Here is a 22,096-nt window from a genome sequence, read left to right as displayed (position 1 = left end):
AAGTGGAAAAGATACAATGATCTGGGCTAGTACTGAGGAAGGATTATCTTTATGCTTAATGATTATAAAGTAATAAAGAACAGTCACAAAAGAAATTATCAATTGACTTGACAACGAATATGTTAAAAGTGTATGTAAAGTCAGCATTTAATTAAGAAACAAATGGGAATTATATTTGCATACATACAATAAATATTTGCAATGATATGATAAGTAAATATGATAATATATGATGTATTCATGTAATTGCAGAAATCTCAATGGGGAAAGACAAATGATATAAACAATTCTTAAAATACTGAACACAAATAGATAATTAAAATAAATGTTATTCTCACTGGTATTAAATGAAAATTAAATCAACAGAAGTCTAGTTTTTCATCTGTGAATTTAATTTAGGAAAAGAAACTTCTCTCATTTGCAACTGATGGGAGTATAAATGGGTCCAACCCTTCTAGAAAATTATTTGGCAGTATTCCTCAAGAACTTTATATGTGTCATATCTCTTGATCCAGATAGACAGATATATGTACATATAAAGAGATATATCTATCTATTCTAAGGAAACAGAAATTTGAACAAAATCTATTTACAAAAATGTTTACTGAGGAGCAATTTATAATAACAACTAGAAAATCTAGATGACCAAAAATAGGAAATTTATATCAATTCATATCTCAATATAAATTGAGATATTTATAAAAATTGAGATATTATTAAAATACTGCATTTGAAGAATTTAGTATATTTAGAAAAATGTTCTTTTTTGAGGTAAAAATAGTTTAAACTTTTATACTCAATGTGATCAAACATGTAAAAAATACATATTGGAAGATCAGAAATCTTTAAAAAAATTCATTAAAATGTAAAAAGACTATTTCTCAGTAATCAGATAATAGTATTATTGTCTCCATAATTTACCTTAATTTTCAAATTATCTACTATGAAGATGTGTTATTTTCATAATCATAAGATACTTTTAAGAGAAATAGAACTTACTGACAAAATAAGAATGTATGGAAGAACAAGTACAGCAAGTCATGAGTGGAATAGTGAGTAGAGCCCTAGATTCAGAGTCAGGACCACTGGATTCCAGAATCAGATTGTCCCTTCTAGCTTAAAGATTGTATGAGCCAACATTTTACCAAAGATCCCTTTCTAGTGTATCCAGGTGCTCACCATCCCTGATAGACAGGTGAGCAGCTTTTGGGGAGAAAAATTTGCTCTCTACCCTTCAAGGTTCTTCTTGCTGGTCTAAGAATCAAGTTGACCGAAGTGGGACAGATTAACAGGAATTTGAAAGAATCAAATTTAAGTTTGTATGTACAGGAACCCCACATACAAAGACCGAAAGGTAAAATGAGGGTATATAACACCTTGAGCTAAGGAATGGGATAGGGGCCTGGGGCTCCAAGGGCAGTGGGGCGACGCACAGGGCAGTAAGAAGAGCAGGTGTTTGGTAATCAAACGTTTGCCCCGATGTACAGATCGGTCACTCAGATAAAATGCAGCTCTAATAATAAACTTTATTTTGGCAAAGACCCCAGTTGAGATTTTTCTGGCTAATTAAGGGGGAAGTAAAAGCTTCTCTTGATCCTCAGTTGCCTTTAGCACCAAATAGTTCATGTGACAAATTGGCAGATGTTAGGGAGGCTTGTTCTGAAACCCGTCACAGCCCAGATGAATTTCCTGTGGGTGAATTTCAGAAGTCTTCCCCACTGAGCATCCTTTTTCACTCTCCTGTGAGCTAAGAAATTACTGATGCCATTCCCATTTGACCTCAGCCATGCAATGGTGCAAGCCAATATTCAGCAATGTTTTGGAGACAGTTCTAGACCCAGACCCCACTCAGCACCACAATGATTTTTGGCTGACTTTGGGTACGATTTGTTGTTGATTTACCCATCATGGACTTTTGAAATGTTTAGTAGCCTTAGGAAATGTGGCAGTGCCCTCTAGGTATGGGACTGAGGAAGTAGTCTAACTTTCCAACCCTGTAATACAGATTGAAATTGTAGGTATCCCGTATAGGAAACCCTTATTTGATAAAAATCCCTGCTGCTTGAATGGTCTGCAGCTCAGCATCCATTTTACTTCTTTCTCAGCCCCAACCTACTTTATTCTAAGATGTGATGGGTTCTACTTAATCAACTTGTTCTCATTTGCTTTTTATTATTGCAAACATAAACTGAAATACTTTGTCTATTGTTATCTATCCCCCGACCCCATCAACATCACATACATTCTCTTTCTCTTCCCTTTCCCCTTACCCCCACTTTTTGCTTGTTATTTTTGGTACCTTATATGCTTTTATTTTAATAGAGTCTTGGAATGCAGTTGTGTTCCCAAACCACCATCTTGATATGTTACTAAAGGAAATTGAAGTTAAAGCAAACAAGTCCTCAGCAGTGTTGTTCTTCCAAATGAAAGAGATTAGTCATGTAGGGGATCTGCAGACTTTGGGCAATAGCAATAATAATGAAGGTGATATTCATGGGTATACTAGGTGCTATAATGCTCTTTTATGCATTGACTTACATAGTTCACATGGCTACTCTAAGTAGGCATGGTCATACTCACGTTCTACAGATGATGAAAAACATGGGCCCAGGTACTCAGGTGACTTGCCCAAGGACACACAGTCAGTAAGTGACAGAGGCAGGTTGTAAAGGCAGAGAATGACTTTAAAATTCTTGCTCCACATTGTTCTTTTTAAAATCTTATAATATGACTTAGAATTTCTGGAGAATTTTATTCTTCCCTAGTGGTGAATTTAAATCTGTTTAAGGAGATACTTACATAGGTGCAAGGGATCCCCATTTCTAACATATACACTTGATAGAATGTGGGCTGCTCTTAATCACAGATGTAAATAGTGTCTTGGTTGTACACCAAATTTTTGGGTGTCCCATAATTCTAAACTCTGAGCATTTAATTGGATCGCTAGTGCTATATTTGGCTTTTGTTGTGAAAGGAATAACATTCATTTTATTCCTTCATTTGACATCAGTAGGACATAATTCCTATAAACCAATTAGTAACATACCTACCTTTCAGACTTACTATGAGAACACTGGCTGCCATAAATATCAAACTCCTTTCTTACAAAGACTTGCTGTCCTGATTTAGTTTTTAAAAATTCTCTCAGAAATGATGACTTGCCCCTGCATATACTTATTCAGTCTTTTTGATATTATGCATTCCCTGGCATCCACGTGGTGCACAAAAACAAAACGTGTGGACCTTTTGCCCTAAGGTTCCTCAAGCTCTTGTAGGGGAGATAAGGTGAGTATAGAAATGCCTGGAGCACAAGATGAATTAATACAATTGCCTGAAAAGAGTTAAAACCTCTACAATAATTTGAAAAAGAGAGATATTGTGTATACTTTGGGGTATAAAGAAAGACTTCATAAGCAATTCAGTAGAAAAATATGCCAAAATTTTAAACAGATGATTCCCAGGAGGGGGAACATTTCCGAATTCATTAGAGAAGGGAGAGAGGTGGGGAGGAACTAAAGAGGAAAGGACTGATTTCTTACCTGGCTTCTTGGAGAAGGGAGCATTTGAGACAGCCTTGAATAATAATACCTGATTGTGACTGGTGAAAATGGGATGCAGAGCATCAAAAGGTATGAGTAGTTTAAGCAAAGACGTAGAGGTTGCAAAACATGGCACACTTGAGAAACAAATCATGACTAAAACTCATATAACTCCCTATAAGAAGAAAGGCTGTTTACTGGTTCTTAGGAGATACATATGGATCACATTATATAGTCCTATAATGGAGGACTTTAAATTTCAAATGGTTTGTCAATGCTTAATTCCTTATGAGATGGAATTCTGAGAAACTGGGGAGGAAGGGGTAATAAGATAAATCCTGAAGTTCTTGGAAATTGATCCACGTCAGGGAGAATGGGCTTGTAACTAAAGATGGGAATTAGTTACTTCAGGCTCACAAATAAACCAGCTGGTATGGTTTTAACAGTGTTAACTCTGAGCTGCTAAAGACCAGAATTTGCAAAAGCCCTTTGAAATACAGTCATCCTATCTTTATCTCCTGCTAAAGGCCAGAATTTGGAGTTATCTCTTATGGTTGTTTAATAATAACACAGTTTTATAGACACAACAGTGCCATTTTATAACAATGTCTGAAAGTTGTTTCTTAGGTCTTCTGTTTCTCACATTTCATGAGGGTAAGGGATCAATGACTATTGCTCAATGGTCATCATCATTGGCTTGAGTTTATTGATACTAAAGTGTTATACAAAGTTTCCTTTTGCTTCTTAGGCTGAATGTCCACAGAAATCAGTGGTAGTGTTACTCATATTGACCAATGGCCAAAACGTATCCCCATATGTACTAAAAGACTCTACAGCAATTTTCTCGAGGTCGTCAATGTGAGGGCTAATGTGGACATTAACACAGACATCATCAAGCCAATTATTCTGCTACTATAGTTTACTAAATGTTGCTTTTGCAATAGGGACTACGTTGCCTAATGTGCTCTGAACTTTAATTTGCTCATGATAACAACAATGAGTAAATGGCTCTACCTGTGGACTTTAGAGTATACACTTGCATTTTAGGTCTGCAAGAAAAAAATAATAGCTTTTATACTCTGCTACATTCATATTTTCTATTATAGCATACCTATCCAAGCCCAATATCTGACATCAATTTTCATAAAGAGAAATTATATTTAATTGTGTGTCTATCCTTTCACATTATTCCATTATGAATATTTTATTCCATGGAGTTAGAATAATTACATTCACTTATTAGTGAAGAACATTCCTCTATACAAAGTGCTTTATACTTTAGGACCTCATAACTTACTTTAAATATTTCAAGCACGGTAAATGGTAAGAATGAAAAATAAGCCTGATTTTATAGAGTAAGGACCATTTAGAAGTCTTTTGTCTTCAGATTGTGATTATACAGTTAAACTTATTTGATGTGCTCAGCAGGTTGTGAAATTCTTGTCTTTCTGTGGTTATCCATGAGAATGACTTCATCATAATGAAACACTTTTAAATTTGATTCTTGTGAGTTGCAAAATGATTATCTTTTCCCCACCAGAAAAAAAGAGTGCATGTTTTTGTTTATTTAATATTAAAAACCAGGTACTAATTCCAATCTCTTGACAAACTATAAAATGTTTCTGCCAATCCTCTGCCTTTTCTCAATTTCCATGACATTGTGCAGTTATTCTCAGCAAATAAACAAATGTAAGGTAAAATATTAATTTATTTGATACTATATATACAAATGCCCTTCTGGAGGAGAAAATAAATAAAAAGGCATTAGTATGTTTTACTGATATGCACCATCCAAAAATATCAAAACACTAATTTTTAGTATCTTCATATAGGAAATTAGTAAAGAAAGCATGCATGGTGTTTTCTGGAACATATTACTTAAACTAAAACTTGACATTTTATGGCAAAATTTTATGGAAAAAATACAATAGAACCTTCCTCAATGTTTTTGGATCCACTAAGCTAATTGAAATGCACTTCAAATTAGGAAATCTCAAGAAAGTGAGAGAGAAAGAAGAGAAGAGAGAGATTATATAATTTTAATGTTTTTATCTTTATGTCTATCTTTGTGCCAATACGCCACCATTTTAATTACATTAGCTTTAGAGCAACTCTTGATATCTGGTAATGTAAGTCCCACTTAGTTCTTTTTCAACTTGTTTGGACTCTTCTATATTTTTTGCACTTTGGTATAAATTTTACAACCAGTTTGTCAATTTATACCAACAAAAATCTCGTAGAATTTATGTTTAATAAATCAAACTAAAAAGAAATGACACCTTAACAAATCATAGTCTAATACATGAACATGATATATCATATATATCTTCATTTAGATCTTCTTTAATTTCTCTAAGCAGTGTTTTCTGGTTATTGCTGTAAAGGTCTTGCATATATTTTCAAATATAGACCTAAATGTAAAAACTTTTATAAGAAAAAATAGAAAATCTTTATGATGCTGAAGTAGGCAAAGATTTCCTAGAGAAGATATGAAAAAAAAAAAAAGCACGAGCCAAAAAAAAAAAAAATGATGAATCGGATTTCATAAAAATTTTGAAACTTCTGCTTTTGAAAAGACAGCACTTGAAGAATGAAATGACAAGCCATATACTAGGAGAAAATAAGCACATTATACATGCAACTGTCAAAGGACTTGTGTCCAGAATATAGGAAGAACTCTTGCAAGTCACAAAGAAGGCAAACAATTCAATTTTTAAAAATAGACAAAATATTTGAAAAGACACTTCTCTAGATAAAATATGTAAACCAATAAACAAATGAAAAATGCTCTAAATCTTTAGTCTCAAAAAATACAAATTAAAACACAATGAGGTACACATTGATTAGAATAAAGATTTGAAAGTGATATCACCAAGTGTCAACTAGAAGATGGAGCATGTGAAATGCTCAGATATTGATGATGAGGCTGTAAAATGGTATAACCACTTTGGAAAGTGGTTTCGTGATGTCTTAAAAAGTTAAATCCATATTTATCATGTGACCCAACATTTCTTCTCCCATATATTGACCCAAGGAAAATGAAACTTTTTTTCTGTACAAAGACACTAAAGTTCATAGCAGCTTTATTTGCAATAGCCAAAAACTAAAAACATCTCAAGTGTCCATCAACAGGTATAAGGACAAATTATCCTATATTTTTACAATGTAGTGCTACCCATCAGTAATAAGGAATTGAACTACCCATAAGTACAGCAACATAGGAAAACCTAACAAATATTATGCTGAGTGAAAAGAGCTAACCCCCTCTTCCAAAAAAATGTGTATGTCCTATATAATTTCACTTCCATAAAATTCTAGAAAAGGCAAGTTTAATCTGTAAGGACAGAAAACAGTCAGTGGTTTTCTGAGGCTGGGGTAGAGGACTGACTCTATGGGATACAAGGGAACTTTTTGGGATAATGGGAATGTTCTTGAACTTAATCATGGTAGTAGTTACAAGGGCCTATAAATTCCTTAAAGTTGGTCAAAATGCAGTTAAAATGAATTTATTTATTGCATGTAAATTATACCTCATTAAGTTTATTTTAACAAATAAACAACAAAAAGCATATTTCACTTTTTTTTTTTTTTAATATGAACAAGGCATAGTTGAGTGAGGGCCATCAGCCCTTTGTGTCTTGATATGAAGTGCAGTGTCATTACGGGTCCTCTAACAATTTACAGTCTGGGACCCCTTAAAGGAGAGCAAGAACTTAAAAAAGAACTTAAAAGACACTTGTTAAACAGTGTGAGTACAGATTGCTTTGCAATTTTTAAGTTTTTTTCCCCTAATATTTTAAAGTTGTTTATCCATACCTAGTTGAAGAATTTATCTTTCTTTTTTTTTCCAAGTGAAATGTCTTTATGGAACTTTTCCAAAGCATTCTACTTAGGTGTTATTTTTAAAAATCAAAACATTTTCACTGTTTTATTAATAATGTGATTGTGAATTAAGTAGCACAATTTCAATAACAAGTTCAAATTACTAGGTTTGGGATCAAATACAGCTGACTCTGTTAGCAGGTTGGAGCAGGAGTCAGCTGTGCTCATAGTGATGTTGGTCGTGCACAGAGACACACAGCTGAGCTGTGCTGCTGGGATGGACACTGAGAATCCCTAGTTTGACACACAGTGTCTGATACATAGTAAGTACTCAGTATCTGTTTAGTTTTGAATGTTTACCCTCTTCATTATCTATCAGGAATCTTATGTATTGATAGTTTGGTGCTCAATAAGTGTTGAATTATTCTTGATCTTAAAGGAATTCCATGAGTTATTCCTCTATTTGTGAATTTTTGGCAATCCTATATTAAAAGTACATCTGGAATATCAGTTTCACAGAGGATATCTGCCTTACTGCTGCATCTGCTGTGTTGGCCCTTAGTAGGTACTCAGAAAACATTTTGTGCAAGCATAACTTTAATGATTCTCCTGCCTTGTCAGGAATCTTTTGAAGAGGAATGGGTTTAAAAATCAATTTCCAATAACTTTTTCAAACTTTTTAATTAGGCAAATTTCTTGTACAAACTTTCTTAAGCAAATTCCTGAGAAATTATTCTGAGGAAGCTGATGATATGCAGATAAATATGATAAAAGAGCTCTAAATCACTGCCTCTTTTCTTGTTTCCTGTTCTAAAGATCCAGTATAGCTGAATCCTTAGAACCTTTACGGTTCTATGGAGCATACTTTAAAAATCTCTAATTGTGGTTCTTAATTTAGTTTACAAAAGGCCCAGAGAGGCTACATGACCTTTTTTAAGGTCACAAAACTATATATGGTAAAGCTAACTTGCAAGCTCATGACTTCTGACTCTTATTCCGTTGCTTCTTCAACTACCCTTCTGTTCCAATCTTGCTGTATTCCATGGATAACATCTTACATTTAATTTTTTTTAAATAGAGATCTTCCCTTTTCTTTAAGATACACCATCACTCCCAGTTGTACCACCTGCAACAAGCTAAATTATCCCTCAGTGTTTACACCTTTCAAATATTTATAGGCCATCATCATGGCACTCCTTAGTCATCATTCAGCCTCGTCACGTGCACTAATTCAGCTCCTTTCATCTTTCTGTACAAGTCAGTTTCTCCAGCCCCTTTTTCCTCTGTGCCATTCTACTCTCTAGTGCCTTTTAGAAAACAGTTTGAGTATATTCCATATGGGAAAAAATAACCCCAACATGTTGTAACAGGGAGGAGAGAAATACAGTGAATAGATGAAAGGAACAATCTACAGGTTAATTAGTAGTATGGCCACAAATATGTGCACAGTTTTGTTTCAGAAATAAATCAAGCTGTATTTGTTGTAACTATCTCTTCTTTGAACTCAACAGAATGCTGATAATACCAAGCTGTGTTTACAGTCCAAATTTTTGCTAAAGACCTTCAACTTTGCGCTCCCTCTGTGTGGTATCTCTTGCCCAAGACAGAACTGCAAATAAAAGTACTTAGCAAGAGCTGATGCAAGAACCCATTACTGAGCTTATCGGTTTTTGAGCAGTTTCTGTAGATTTGCATGCTTTCTGGGAGCTCCCTATAAGCCTTAGTAAAGGAGAACCCTTGGGTTATCTCACTCATTATTAGGCACTTGGGTATTAGTCATCCTGTAAAAATTCTATGTGTTTACTGAATATGATCACCTAAAAATGGAAACTACATTAGTACAAGAGGAATCGCCCGAAATTACTGTTGACATAAATAGAACATACCTTTTGCCTGGTATTCTTGTTTTATTTTCATAACTTTTTCAGTGTTTCAACAAATTTGCATGTCTGTCCAAATATCACCACTGAGTTGAGTTTTTTTATCCTCAGACTGACTTAATCTACCTTCAATGTTTGTGTCGGTCTTACAGAATTTACCTTAGAATGGAAAATAATCACTGGGAAGGTCTTTTTAGAAAAATCCTAAAGTTTGGATGTATTCATTTTATAGAAGAAGGTAGAGATGATATGCCCTGTCCAGGTACAAGGCTTCTTCAGGAAATGTACCATTTGACCAAACTCCCATATGGTCCAGAAAGCATTCCTCCAGTGCCAACCAGTTCCTCTCGGTGCCTTTCTGCTGCTGCTTTCTTATAATCTCACAAGGTTACAAGCTCCTGCAAGGTAGAAATGTGATTTCTTGCTGTGTTCTTATTAATAAAACATTGTACTGCACCTCAGAAATGATGATAGCCAGTGGAGTTTATTAGAACGGAATTTAAATTTTTCTACTTTTAAACCCAGTGATTCTTCCAATCTAGAGGTGGCAAGGAAGGGTGACTATTTACTTCCTCTCTCACACAAAGCAAGATTGTGAAAGAACTTACTCTCTGAATGAAAGGAGAGAGGGGAAAAGTAGGAAACGTCTCATGTTTTATTCAGATGTTAACAAAGAAAATTGAGAAGTGTGTTTCCTTAAAATTGACACCATTTTTATCCCAAACATTCTGGTAAGTGATAGCAGACAACTGCACAAGCTTCTTCAAAGAAAGAGGAATTTTTCCAGGAGCCTTGTCCCAGTGGGGAGTATTACCTAAAAGTTACGCACTAATCATTTTCAATCTTGCACATTTTCACATTCTGTGTGCATACATACATATATTAATAACTGTTCCCAAGATGTCACTTCAGTGTTCAGAGAGCTCATTGTTGCTATGCAAGTGCCAGAGATGAAATCAATGCAGACTGCAGTTTAGCAGTGAGAATTTTACAGATGCACAAAGGTGGAGAGGGCCTCAGGTCTAAGACTCTGTGACTGGATCTCCCTCTGAGCTCTGATGTAGCATCATGTGTCAAGTATTCAAGGCATCCATCTGCCCACTCCACTGAGAAGATAAATGGTACTGCCAGTATTTCCAATGAGCTTAGATTCTCAAAGTCTATCCACTCACATCCAGTATTACATTCCATCTTGTGGATTTGCACAGGAATTCCTTAGAATGTGATCTCTGGATGAAAGCCCAGATATATAAGTACATTCTGCTCTATTGTGCCTGTGATTTATATCGACATTCATAATAAGAGAAACTTATTTTACAGTGATATATCTTGGAAGAATTCCTTACATTTTATTGCCATTTGTAAGTTAATACATATATTCCTCCCTGTAACACTAAACCACCTAGGGCTGTGGTTACTATTGATATGCATGGGACTGGCTCACAGGGATGAAATAACTTGGCCAAGGTCACATGCAGATCACAGGTATTGCAGAGCTAGGATTAGAACGCAGTTCTTCTAACTGCAAATCTACCACTTACTCCACTCGTGTTTTTTATTCTTTAAAAAAATTAAAATAAAACTGGAAACCACCTGTCAAGTGAATGTTGTACGCAACTCCAGTGTATGAAACAAATCAGCTCAGACCAGCTATCAGACAGGCAGCAGAGCTCAACCTTCTTTGGCCCTGAGGTATCTCTCCAGAACCCACTACCTTACATCCTGCTGCCATCCCTTTGATTTTCAGAATACACAGGTGTATATGTGCAGAACATGGCAGGTGTTTCAGACAGAAATGGAATGGTTGTACTGCTCCAAATAGTAATGGAGCTCACCTTGTTCTGGAATCAGGTAGGAGTCATCTTCACGAACTGCAGTGCCCACACAGGTCTCCCCTTTACAGTGACATTTTGCCTGATGTGTGGGAGAAATTCCTCGTGCTCAGGCAACAGCGCCTGCTAGTGGGAAGAAACCATCTGAGGTAGCACACCCAGGAGACAGTTTTGTGCAGCATAAAGAACACTATACTGACAGCCTGAGGGCCTGGATGCAATTCTGCTCCTGGCGATGAGCTTGCTATAAGGGTCTTAATCAAGGCACTATCTTTCTCTGAGCCTTTGCTTTGCATCTGTAGATGAAGTTGCACTGGAAACTTTTTCTAAATTGTCCACCTGCTCTTACATTCCAGGACATTTTCAATGTATTATGGGCATTTCAGCCCTATGTGGAGAAACTAAAGCCCAAGTAAGATGACTTGGCTACCCTGGGATGTAGTATCAGATGAGAAAGTCACCCATCTCTGGGTGCAGTGCCATGTATGCAGGTAATGTGGTCCAGCTCAAAGACCACTAGACTGGGGGCCAAATGGACCGACTTTGAATTCCACCTCTGCTCTCTACCTCTCAAGTCATGCCCAAGATTAATCCTAGGTTAACTTATTTGTTAAAAGGATGATTGCCTTATCTGGCCTTTAGTTATTATAAGATTCAAATGAGAACATGGGAATCATGAAGTTTCCTAAGAACCTACAGAATTACTCTTAGTCATCATATAATGTTAGTCATAATATTCATTTACTCCTTTTTGTTGCATCGGGTGAGAAAGTATGTTTAACATATAAAGTATTTCGTGAATGTAAGGAGTGTTTGTTAACATGAGGAGAAGATAAAAGCTCTGTTGGGCAATGAAGTACAGTAGCTTTAGAAACACCCCTTTAAGTTTCCTCAGAGCTAAGAAATAACCAGAATTTGGAGATTTCCCATCCAAAAAATTAAAAGTAAGTGGGCAAATATAAAATATTTTCAGCTTTGAGTGGAGCTAGAGGGAATTACATATTCCCATGAGAAATACCAAAGAGCAGATTTGAATCATAAGTCAAAAATAATTATTGCAGTAGCAATTGTGACTGTATTAGGAAATACTGATTTTTTTCCTATCAACAGATCGATCATGGAATGAACTTTAAATGCAGAAGATTAGACTAAATTAAGAGTGGGAATATGAAAATAACACGTGTAATTTTACATGTGTAAAAATTAAAGTGAATAGAAATCTTGCTTTAGACAAAATAGATACCAGTATCCCTGTCAGGGAAGTTGTAAGGTTTGTACAAGCTTCTTGCCAGGCCGGATGTGTTTAGGAATTTTGTTTTGAGTAGTAAGCCAAGTCTGAGGGCAAGTTAAGTGGGCTCTAAAGCCAGACTGCCTGGGCCCCAATTCCAGCTTCAATATTTACCTCTGTGGCCTTAGACAAGTTACTTAATCCCGCTAGGCTGCCATTTCTTCAACTCTAATGGACACAGGATCTGTATCACAGGTTGTGGAAAACATTATATGAGATCATACATTTAGATGGTTAAACCAATGTTCAGGAATTAACAAGCGCTGAATAAACAGTGACTGTTGTCGTCACTCTGGGGCCCACCAGTATTTTTTAGGTTTGGGATTGGATTTCTAGCAGTAAGTTCTGTGAGCAACACTGCTACATATAAATCTTACGTAGCTGTCTCACCTTATCCCCACATGGGCTTTCATCTTTACAGGAGAGCCAGAGTTTCCAGCTCTCTAGTCCTAGTTGTAGTGAGCTCTTCATTTTGAAGCTGCCCTATAGGTGGTGGGAGGACGAAGCAGGTCCTGTTCTAGGCCCTTTGCCACCTCACTGAACTTCATGGCCAGGCAGCTAAGGCAGTCATCGCCATCTCCTTTTTATAGAGGCTGAGAAAAGATTACCACTGTGCTCAGGACTTGGCACAGGACAGAGACTCAATAAGCATATTTGTTGAGGGGGTGACAGAATGGCTGGGTAGATGACTCAATGAAGACCATGTGTCCCTTGAGAAAATCTGCTTAGTTGCTTGTTTTGAAAACAAGGGATCTCAGGCTCAGAAAATTTAGGAAACATGTCCAGGTTCCCATAGCTAGTGAGTAAACAGGCAAGACTCACAGTTCTGTCTGAGTTCCTTTAGGGCGTTATGTATAACTTTGTTTAGAGGGTACCATGTATTACATCCCCAACTTCAAGGCAGTGTTGTCTTTGGTTTTGCTTATTGTTGTTGCTCTCTGATTTTTGCCTTCATTTGTTCTGCTTTTCCTAAGAATGGAAGTTGCCGGAAAGTGATTGCCCTTATTACTCTGCTTGTGTGTGTTAGTTTAGAGATGGCTGGGCACATGGTACCAGTTCCCTGCCTCTGTCAGCCCAGCAGTGCCATTTCCTAGGATGTAGCTCTGTAGGGCCAGGGCTTTTGGTCCTAGTTGTCATGGCCTTGTAACAGTTCTCCAGAACAAACTGTGCTTTGTGTGACACATAGACACACAGTTCCTTTAGGGCAATTGTTCTCAGACACACATTATTTTTTACAGCCCCCCATACCCCATGGCCAAATAAGTCAGAATCTCAGGAAGTAAGGCATGGGCATCAGTATTTTTAAAAAGTGTAGCTGGTAGGAAAGCCAGACTTTGAGGTCCACCACTTCAAGATCTTCTCTGAAGGACCCTTACCTGTACTGATTTCCCATCTGCAGCAGACCTGACATTCACTGAGCACTCCTGAGGCTTGGAGCTGGAGATGTGACACTGTACTGGCTCTTTTCTCCCTGGGAGTAGACATGGGCCCCGCTCCCAGGCAGGGCTGAAGACATCAGGATTATGACTGAACAGTAAAATGTCTTCATATAACAACACGTGCTGATTAAGAAGATGAGCTTTGAAAGTGTGACCTGGTTACAGTCCCAACCGCACCTCATTCTACCTTTGAGACCTTAGCCTAATGACTGAACCTTGTTTCTTATTTATCAAAGAAAAATATCTAAAGGTTGATAGGGCTAAATGAGAGAGTGTATTTGGGCAGTATGTGGCACAGGGGAAAACACAATAATTGTCCTTTACATTTCTGTTACTCTTCTTCACAATGCAGTGTATTTTAATCAGTGGGACATGCTTATTTCTCCAACCCTATGTCTGACTCCCCCTCCCAATTTTCCTCCTTACCTAAAGGTCCCGTCTGAGCCAGTATACATCTGTAAATGCATCACCTCATGGTTAGACTTCACAGTGACTTCCTTTTATTGGTAGGTCACTCAGCCTTCACTTTATCTCATCAGGTTTGTGACCCAGGTCTTTGTCCACTCCTGAGCTGCTTTCTCTGACAATTTTGGGGTTGGTTTGTTTTATTTTGTATTATATTGTTTATTTCCTTACCTTAGCATAATCTCTTACTTGGCACCAAAATAGTTCTTACTTTGTGTCTCTCGGAAAGCTTCATATGTCTACCACTGGCCCCAGTGCCATCACAGTCATTGCTCCTTTTCCCATGTGTCTGTGTGCACATGAGAGAGTGTGTGCAGGTGTGTATAGGGAAGAGAGAGGGGAACAGCCATTGCCACCTCCCATTTCCCATCCAAGTCCCCACTGAATCTGCAAACATCTCTGCAAGCTCATCTGAGCAACTGCAGAGTGAAGTAGTATAATGCACTTACATATACACAAACAGAACAACAAACTGGACGTATCCTACTGTCTGCTTCTAAAGTGTAATAGGGATTCCAATATTCACAGAGCTAAATAGCACTAAGCATAGGACACTGTATGTCTCTACATTATTTGAAGGCAGAGTCCAAGAAAATAGTAAAAACTTAATTTGATGTATGATATGTGATACCACCTTAAATGGCTGTCAGTTGACATTCTTCATAGATTCTGTGTTATCCAAGACTTGTAGCAGTGCCAGATGATAAATTCATTTATAATCCAAAAGAAGAATATTCTTTGGAGTGCTTCAAATTCATATATGGGAATTGCTTTCTCTTGCCCAATGCTAGCAAAATATTTCATGAGAACTTAGCTGATTCTGCTCAGGTGTGTTATCAATGAGTCAAAAGCCTTTGAAAACTCTTCAAACTAAGGCATGAAGAGACAGCACTGGAAGGGTAAGTCTTGTTGTGAAAGCAATGTATTATGATTTGTATTTCAGAATCACAGTATAGAATTTATTATTATTATTTTCATCAAATATGCAAACATTGAAGTACACTGATTTTAAGCATAGAATGCAGTGATGCTTTACACACACACACACACACACACACACACACACACACACACACACATATAAAATCTCCATCATGCAATCACGACCTTGATAAAGACATTGGAAATTTCCATCATATATTAAGAAAAAATAAATTTCTTTTTTTCAGCTAAGTCATTGTTAACAGTCTGTCCCCAAACTGTTTTGCATACAGATGAAACCTATTTGGGCAAAACTTGTCAGCCATTATCTTGACAAGCAGTGCAAAAATAGGCACCCCTTGCAACAGTGGTTCAACTTGGCTGAACATCAGAATCAACTGGAGAGCTTTTAAAAACTCCAATCCTGGGACATCCCACCTCAGAGCACTGAAATCAGAATCTCTGGAGCTAGGACCTGGAGATCAATATTTTTTTTAAAGTTTCCCAGATGATTCCAACATATAGGCAAGGTTGAAAATCACTGTCCTAGCTAGGATTTAAGTACTTTAAAAAAACAGGTTGTCTCTTATTATATTCATTCATGCTGCAGGGTTCTATAACGTAAAAGGATCAGTGATTAGAAAATACCATCACCCTGGAACCCTGAGTGAATGTCACAGGACCTGTCATGTAAAGAAGGCAAACGTCCCATTATCTTTTTGTCCCTTCTATGGAAGATATTTGGAGGCTGTGTGTTAGGAAGATAACCCCAGTGGCTGTATGTAGGATACATTGAAGCAAGCTTTGTTTCTAGGAATACTTGACCATCATTTCACTACCCTGATATAACCTTATCAATTCATCTTTTGGAACAGGACTTTGTTTTGGATTTTTGAAGATTCTTAAGAGAAAAAGCTGGTTTATCATACAATGGTCATATAAAGTTTCAATTCATTATAATATTTAAAGATAGAATATTAATTTTACTTGTGCCTAAAATATCTGTTATAAGTCAAGTAGCAAGGAGGACGTGAAGACAAATGTGAGCTGGCTTGAGGTCTGCATAAATTTTCTATTTTACTTTTGATGTAGAATAATGTGTAAGTTTAGGAGTATGTCACCCCCAATCACTATGGTACCAACTCTCAAATGGCTAAGGACATTTTTTCGTCCCACCACAAAAACAATCAGTGTTTTCAAAAGAAGGTCTATGGCTTATTTACTAATGGCACAATAATCACAAGGAAAATATTTTTTAATTAAAAAATGATTTTTCACATTATAAAGGAAATAAACTCACATTACTAAGAGAAAACCGGAGTCACTAAAATTGAAAACCCATATCCCTCTACTCCATTTCCAATTCAGCATATTGATTTGGCTGTAATGTCACCGTCCACCTATGCCCTTCCTAAAGATGTGCAAATTCTATGTAACCTTCCAGATATAGCTCAAATACTAAGACATCCATAAAATCTTTTCATTTATAAGAGGAAATCATTCAGAGATGGTGGAACAGTCAGGAAGCCACTGTGATAGCCCATGAAAGATAGCAGAGCCCCATTTAAGTAGCAGGCGTGTGGTGGAAAGGAAGCCTTTCAGAGACATCACAGAGGCTGCAGTAGTTGAGGGGTAAGGAGGCAGGGTGAGAAAGCAGAACCCGTGACTGACTCCCCAGTAGACACGAAGCAATATATATAACAAGCAACATAAATACAAACAAGCTTTTGTAGTTGTTGTCCAGGTGTCTTAATTCACTGATAAAATTCTCCCTAAGCTGTCTGATCCTCTGTCATTGGATTTCTTTTTTTTTTTAAGTTGCGCTGCTAAGCTTTGCCAGCAAGCTCTTCAGACCAGCCCTGGGTCTGAACTTGATCTTCCTGATGACCCCTAATCATCTGTGTTTCCTTCATGCTCTGATACCTTCCAGTCTGTTACCATTCACCTAGCTTTTCTTGTTTAAAAGTTCTGAGGTACTTGTCTAACGGATGGGCATTAGGATTGCGGTATGTTTTTAATGACATGTGGTGTAAGCCCCTCAAGAGGCAAGGATACACCATGCTTTCTTTTGTGAATCTCTCCCTAAAAGACATAGTTTGTCAATTTCTGTTAATGTGAAAAGGGAACATTCGGACACCTTTTCTGTCCTGCTGATGTGTAGGGCTATTTTTATTTTTTGTTCTTCACTCTTTTTCTGTGCTTGTGATTTTAAAGGTGCCAGACTGACTGCCCTCGAGCCTAGTGTCCCCAATTTCTCCCAAGAATAGGAAAGGAAAAATACGGGAGGCAGCAGATCTGGTCATGTCTGGGTCCAGCATATTAGCCTGAGCCACTCTGGAAGAATATTTTCCAAAATATAAAGGAGAAGATTGTTCCTTATGAATACAGTCTGCTTTCACCACTGAGAAGACAAAGCCTGTGTGCCAACACCACGTCACTGCAGGGGCTTGGGGTCCAGTAGTCCCAGCCACTCATTCACTCTTTAGAAAAACTAGAATGTTTTTCTCTCTTTCATCTCCAGCTGTCAAAGTTCCTTCAAGGCTGGGCTTGAACACCTCTTTCTCCCCAAAACTTCCCCTGAGGCTTCTCGCATGTGAGCATCTTTCCACGTTTCCATAGCACCTTCTTTGTGGCCCTTGGCATATTTTTGCTTGTGATTATAGGGTGTATATAGTCTTTAAAGACTGTGAAAGATGCTGACATTGTCTAATACACTTCTCTGTATCACACAGGAACAGAATGTAACACTGGCAAAGAGTAGATACCTGGGGAATGTCTGTTGAATAGAATGAAAATCCCAAAATTTATCTTTTCAGCCTGACCTTTAGGGGCCCTGCTCTGACTTTCCTCTAATCAGTGATTGAAATTCTCTCCCAGATCTCTCCCATGTAGGCTTGGGATCTTAGATTCCAGATATTACACTCTGGGCCAGCCAGGGTGTAGATCAGAATTGCTACTTCTAACTGTCTCATCAACCATTATGACCGCACGTCCAAAATATTTGGCTGGAACATTTTTTTTTCCCCAAGTGTGGTCCACACATCACTAGTAATCCATAATGGACTATCAAGGAGTCCAGTTTGGCATCTAGAAAGGGAAAGAGTAATAAGTAAAAATAATTTTGTGGACCTGTATTTAGCAAATTTGAAATGTAATATTATAATTTCATAGGAGTCAAATATGCTCTTAATAATCATCACATTCTTAAAGATTGCACATGTACCACAAAATCTGTGTTAATTGGTGTGTTGAAACAATGTTCAATAACAGTGCCATTCAGCTCAGAGTATTTTCATGTCATTAGTACTCTTTTTCTGCTCCTAAACCTACATTTTTCATTATTATTGTTATATCATATTATTCAGTTCACCAAAATAGATCAGTGATTTTGAATATGATTCAATGAAGGCAGAAAAAAAATGGTAATAAAGATAATACCATAAATACCACTTCAGATTAATATTACCTATGTAAATTTTGGTGAACCAGATTCCAATATAAATATTGGGGTGAATTTGTATATGCTGGGACTAATATGATTTTACACAAGCAGTTGAAAAAAAATTGAATATCAAGTATGATAACTCTTTAAAAATAAAACTTTATGACCTGGTGATCTGTTTGCCTGCAATTCCCCAGTGGGTTTTCTGTGAAATGTTGTCAGTGGCATGAAACTGTCAGAATTTCAGCATCATTTGCAAACATAGCCCTGTGAACTTTTAGTAAACTCACAATTAAGTTTTTTTCTGAATACTTACAAAAACAGTACCATATGAAATAATCCAATTTTGTTACTGAAGGCAGTGAAAGTTCAAAAATTTTAAAGCATCTAAGGTTATACATCTTAAAATAAAAAGACACAAATTAACCCTTGGATAGAAGTTTTGAAAAGAAGCCACAAAGTTTATTACAAATATTATACACGAGCTTTTATCAAATTTCAAGAATAAGTTATCCATACTTCCTAATAATATCAATTATCATGGGGCAGCTCAGTTTCCAAAAGTTTGACTCTTTTCCAGCACTTGATGTTTCTTATTCTTTAAGGGAAAAATCCATAGTTTGAACAGCATTTTAAAGATACATTCAAATCCTGCAATGGAATATAAAGAAATCCTTTTCAGAGCCAATGCAATCGGAGAGAGTTAGAAATATATTTGCCTCTTTTCTCCCATGGTGAAATATTTAGCCCTCCCAGTTTTAGGTGTGAAATGGTTGTCAATCCAACATGATGGAGTGCTGAAAGCAGTCCTCAGTGAAAAATCTCTCCATAATGTCAGCTCTGTTTTAGTCCTGATGCACAGAACCAGGCAGAGGCAAGATAGTATAGCAGTTAACACCATAGACACTGAAGTTAGAGTGCTTGGGTTTGAAGTTAGTTAACTCTTTCCTCATCTGTAAAATAGGGATAATAACAGTACCTATCATACAAGTTGTGAATATGCAATGAGTTAATATATATAAAGCACCTAGAAAATGCCTGACACATATGATAAGCTATAGCTTATCTGTAAAAACCTACAGATTCTTGTTGGCATTCCCAGTGACCTGTAATTTGGGAAGACTTTTTCCCCTCAGTGGAAATTAAGAATAAGAAAGGAAACTGGATGTGGATCTAACCTCTGGCTTGAGAATCCCAGGATGGAGCCAAATTTAGATACAGATTGCAACCAGCACAATGCCTCTCCCAGACGTAATTGTTTTTCCTAAATTATGTTTTATTGTTATTATTTAAAACTTAATGTGAATTTTTTAAAACCTAAACCTTATGTTCATATGCTGTCCAGATGCCCCACAAATCAATGTAGGAATGCTGAAAGTTTACAGAACACTGGGCTGGAGCATGACAGCAAGGGCCCTGGGGAACTCAAAACCCTACATACAGTGTGTGGAGCTGTTGAAGGATGTAGGGATGGTCCAACTATGAACAGACTTGGAGGCAACACTAAGAAGTTGTAATATCTTAAAAGGTGTCAAGTATAAGACAGGAGACTTGTTTCATGAGGCCCTGGGAGACAGGGCTGGAACTATTAGGCAGCAGTTAGGGTGAAGCATTCTGGCCTAGTATGAAAAAACACTTCTAGCTGTCAGAGCTCTCTGGTAATCAGAAGGGACTGTCTTTGAATCCACCTGTCCCTGAGAGCTGAACACAGAGATTTTACCACCCAGGCTTTTGTGAAAGGAGTTGAAATTTGAATTTGGAGCCTGTTCCCTCATAGTCTAACTGAGCGTATAGACTCTCCAGGTAGAAAAGACTCCTAGACTGGCCTCAACATCAGGAGACGTGAATTCTGCTCTGTCACTTTCTCTGGGATCTTGGGCTGTGAGAATCATCTCCTCAAATGACTCATGTAAAGTCCCCATGGTGGCAGCCTTCCTGGGGCTGGGGGCACTATGCTGTCACTCTTGCTCATGATGGTGGCAGAAGTGGTGGTCCTTTGCTGCTGGGGACGTTATGAATCTCTATCCCCACCCCCCATCGCTGGCTTCTCTAGAAGGGCCAACAGTGTCCCTCTCTGTGTTCTTAACAGTCTACCTTTTTTTTTTTTTTTTTAACTTTCAGGTCGTTGTGCTCGCTGTGGGGAAAACGTAGTTGGGGAAGGGACAGGATGCACTGCCATGGATCAAGTCTTCCACGTGGATTGTTTTACTTGCATTGTCTGCAACAACAAGCTCCGGGGGCAGCCCTTCTACGCCGTGGAGAAGAAAGCCTACTGCGAGCCCTGCTACATCGTGAGTTCAGACTTGGTCCTCAGTATATTGCAAAGGTGTCTTCTTTGGCAACATACCAATCACTCCAGATAAAATGCCACCATCAGATATTTTATTTCTCCTCAGGCTTCAGTGTGTGTGGGGGGGTGTGGGTGGGTGGGTGAATTGGCTGGCCTTAATTGTTTCCATGTGTCCCCTGTTTGTATGAGGTCAGAAAGGTATGTTGGGATGGTGCTGCTCGTCAGTTAGTGTTCTGCTGAGAAGCTGATCACCTTGTGCCTTCCGGGCATACATGTACAAGCTAGCACATTCCTCCTGAAGCAACAGATGGTTTCCCAAGTAGCACAGTCACACCTCTTGTCATTAGGTTTTACCTTGCATTTTCATGAAAACCTGCTTGTATTTATGGGGAAACGTTGCAGGGCCTCTGGACTTGTCAATCTTCTTTCAAACTCCTGGGCCTTTGAATCACCTCTTATCTACCCAAAAGGTTTCTTAACTAACTTACCCAGCAAATTTTCAGTGATGCAAACAGATAAACACTTTATTATAGAGCACCTTGAGAGGAAGTGAATAGTATTGATGACTGAGCTAATAATTATTTTCTTTCTTGCTTTTTTTTTGTCCTGTTCTTTTTTTTTTAATACAATATCTATATTTTAATGACATATCTGGGTTAAAGTATTCATAATCACACTAACTTAGTTTTTTGCCCAGCTATTTAAATCTACACATTAAACTGTCTTCTGATAGAGAGATTTGATGAGTGAACATAAACTTTTCTTTAAATCTAAAGTAAACTTCTTTGCTATCCTTCTGCATGATTTTAATGTGTTTAACACTCATTAATAGAAAACAGCAGTGGTTTTCTGACAACTCACAGGAGAGGCATAGTTTGACCTCAGTACCCAGGCATTTCAACATAAAAGAAGCCTTGAGTGCAGTTTGAATTTATTTCACTTTCCTCCCAAAAGCAGCTAAAACACATATAGCATCATTATAGTGCTATGGGGAAAAAAATCTGAAGATCATTTGTCTAACTGTTCTCTTTAGAAGTGAGAATACAGAGATGCAGAGAGGAGCAGAGTGACCTCTTAGATTCTATCATTAGTGTCAGAGCCAGGGCTAAATTCAGTTCTTCACACCCCTTGGCCCATATTCTTCATAGATGCCACACAGTTTTAGTTTGTCCAGAGCA

At 37.4% G+C, this 22,096-nt stretch overlaps 1 protein-coding gene across 23 annotated transcripts in view; it reads left to right on the top strand.

Annotated features, from left to right (window-relative positions):
• LPP (LIM domain containing preferred translocation partner in lipoma) overlaps positions 1 to 22,096 on the top strand; it is a 628,839-nt gene that overhangs the window by 492,545 nt on the left and 114,198 nt on the right. For all 23 annotated transcript variants that reach the window (XR_012129299.1, XM_073231939.1, XM_073231938.1 and 20 more), the window contains one exon: positions 20,750 to 20,919. Coding sequence is in view for 22 of the 23 variants with exons in the window: in XM_073231939.1 (XP_073088040.1) it covers positions 20,750 to 20,919 (170 nt within the window). In the remaining variant the exon portion in view is untranslated. The remainder of the gene's footprint in view (positions 1 to 20,749; positions 20,920 to 22,096) is intronic.

Source organism: Manis javanica, chromosome 3, assembly GCF_040802235.1.
Source record: "Manis javanica isolate MJ-LG chromosome 3, MJ_LKY, whole genome shotgun sequence".
Classification (NCBI taxonomy): domain Eukaryota; kingdom Metazoa; phylum Chordata; class Mammalia; order Pholidota; family Manidae; genus Manis; species Manis javanica.
This window is presented reverse-complemented; position numbering and strand designations above follow the sequence as displayed.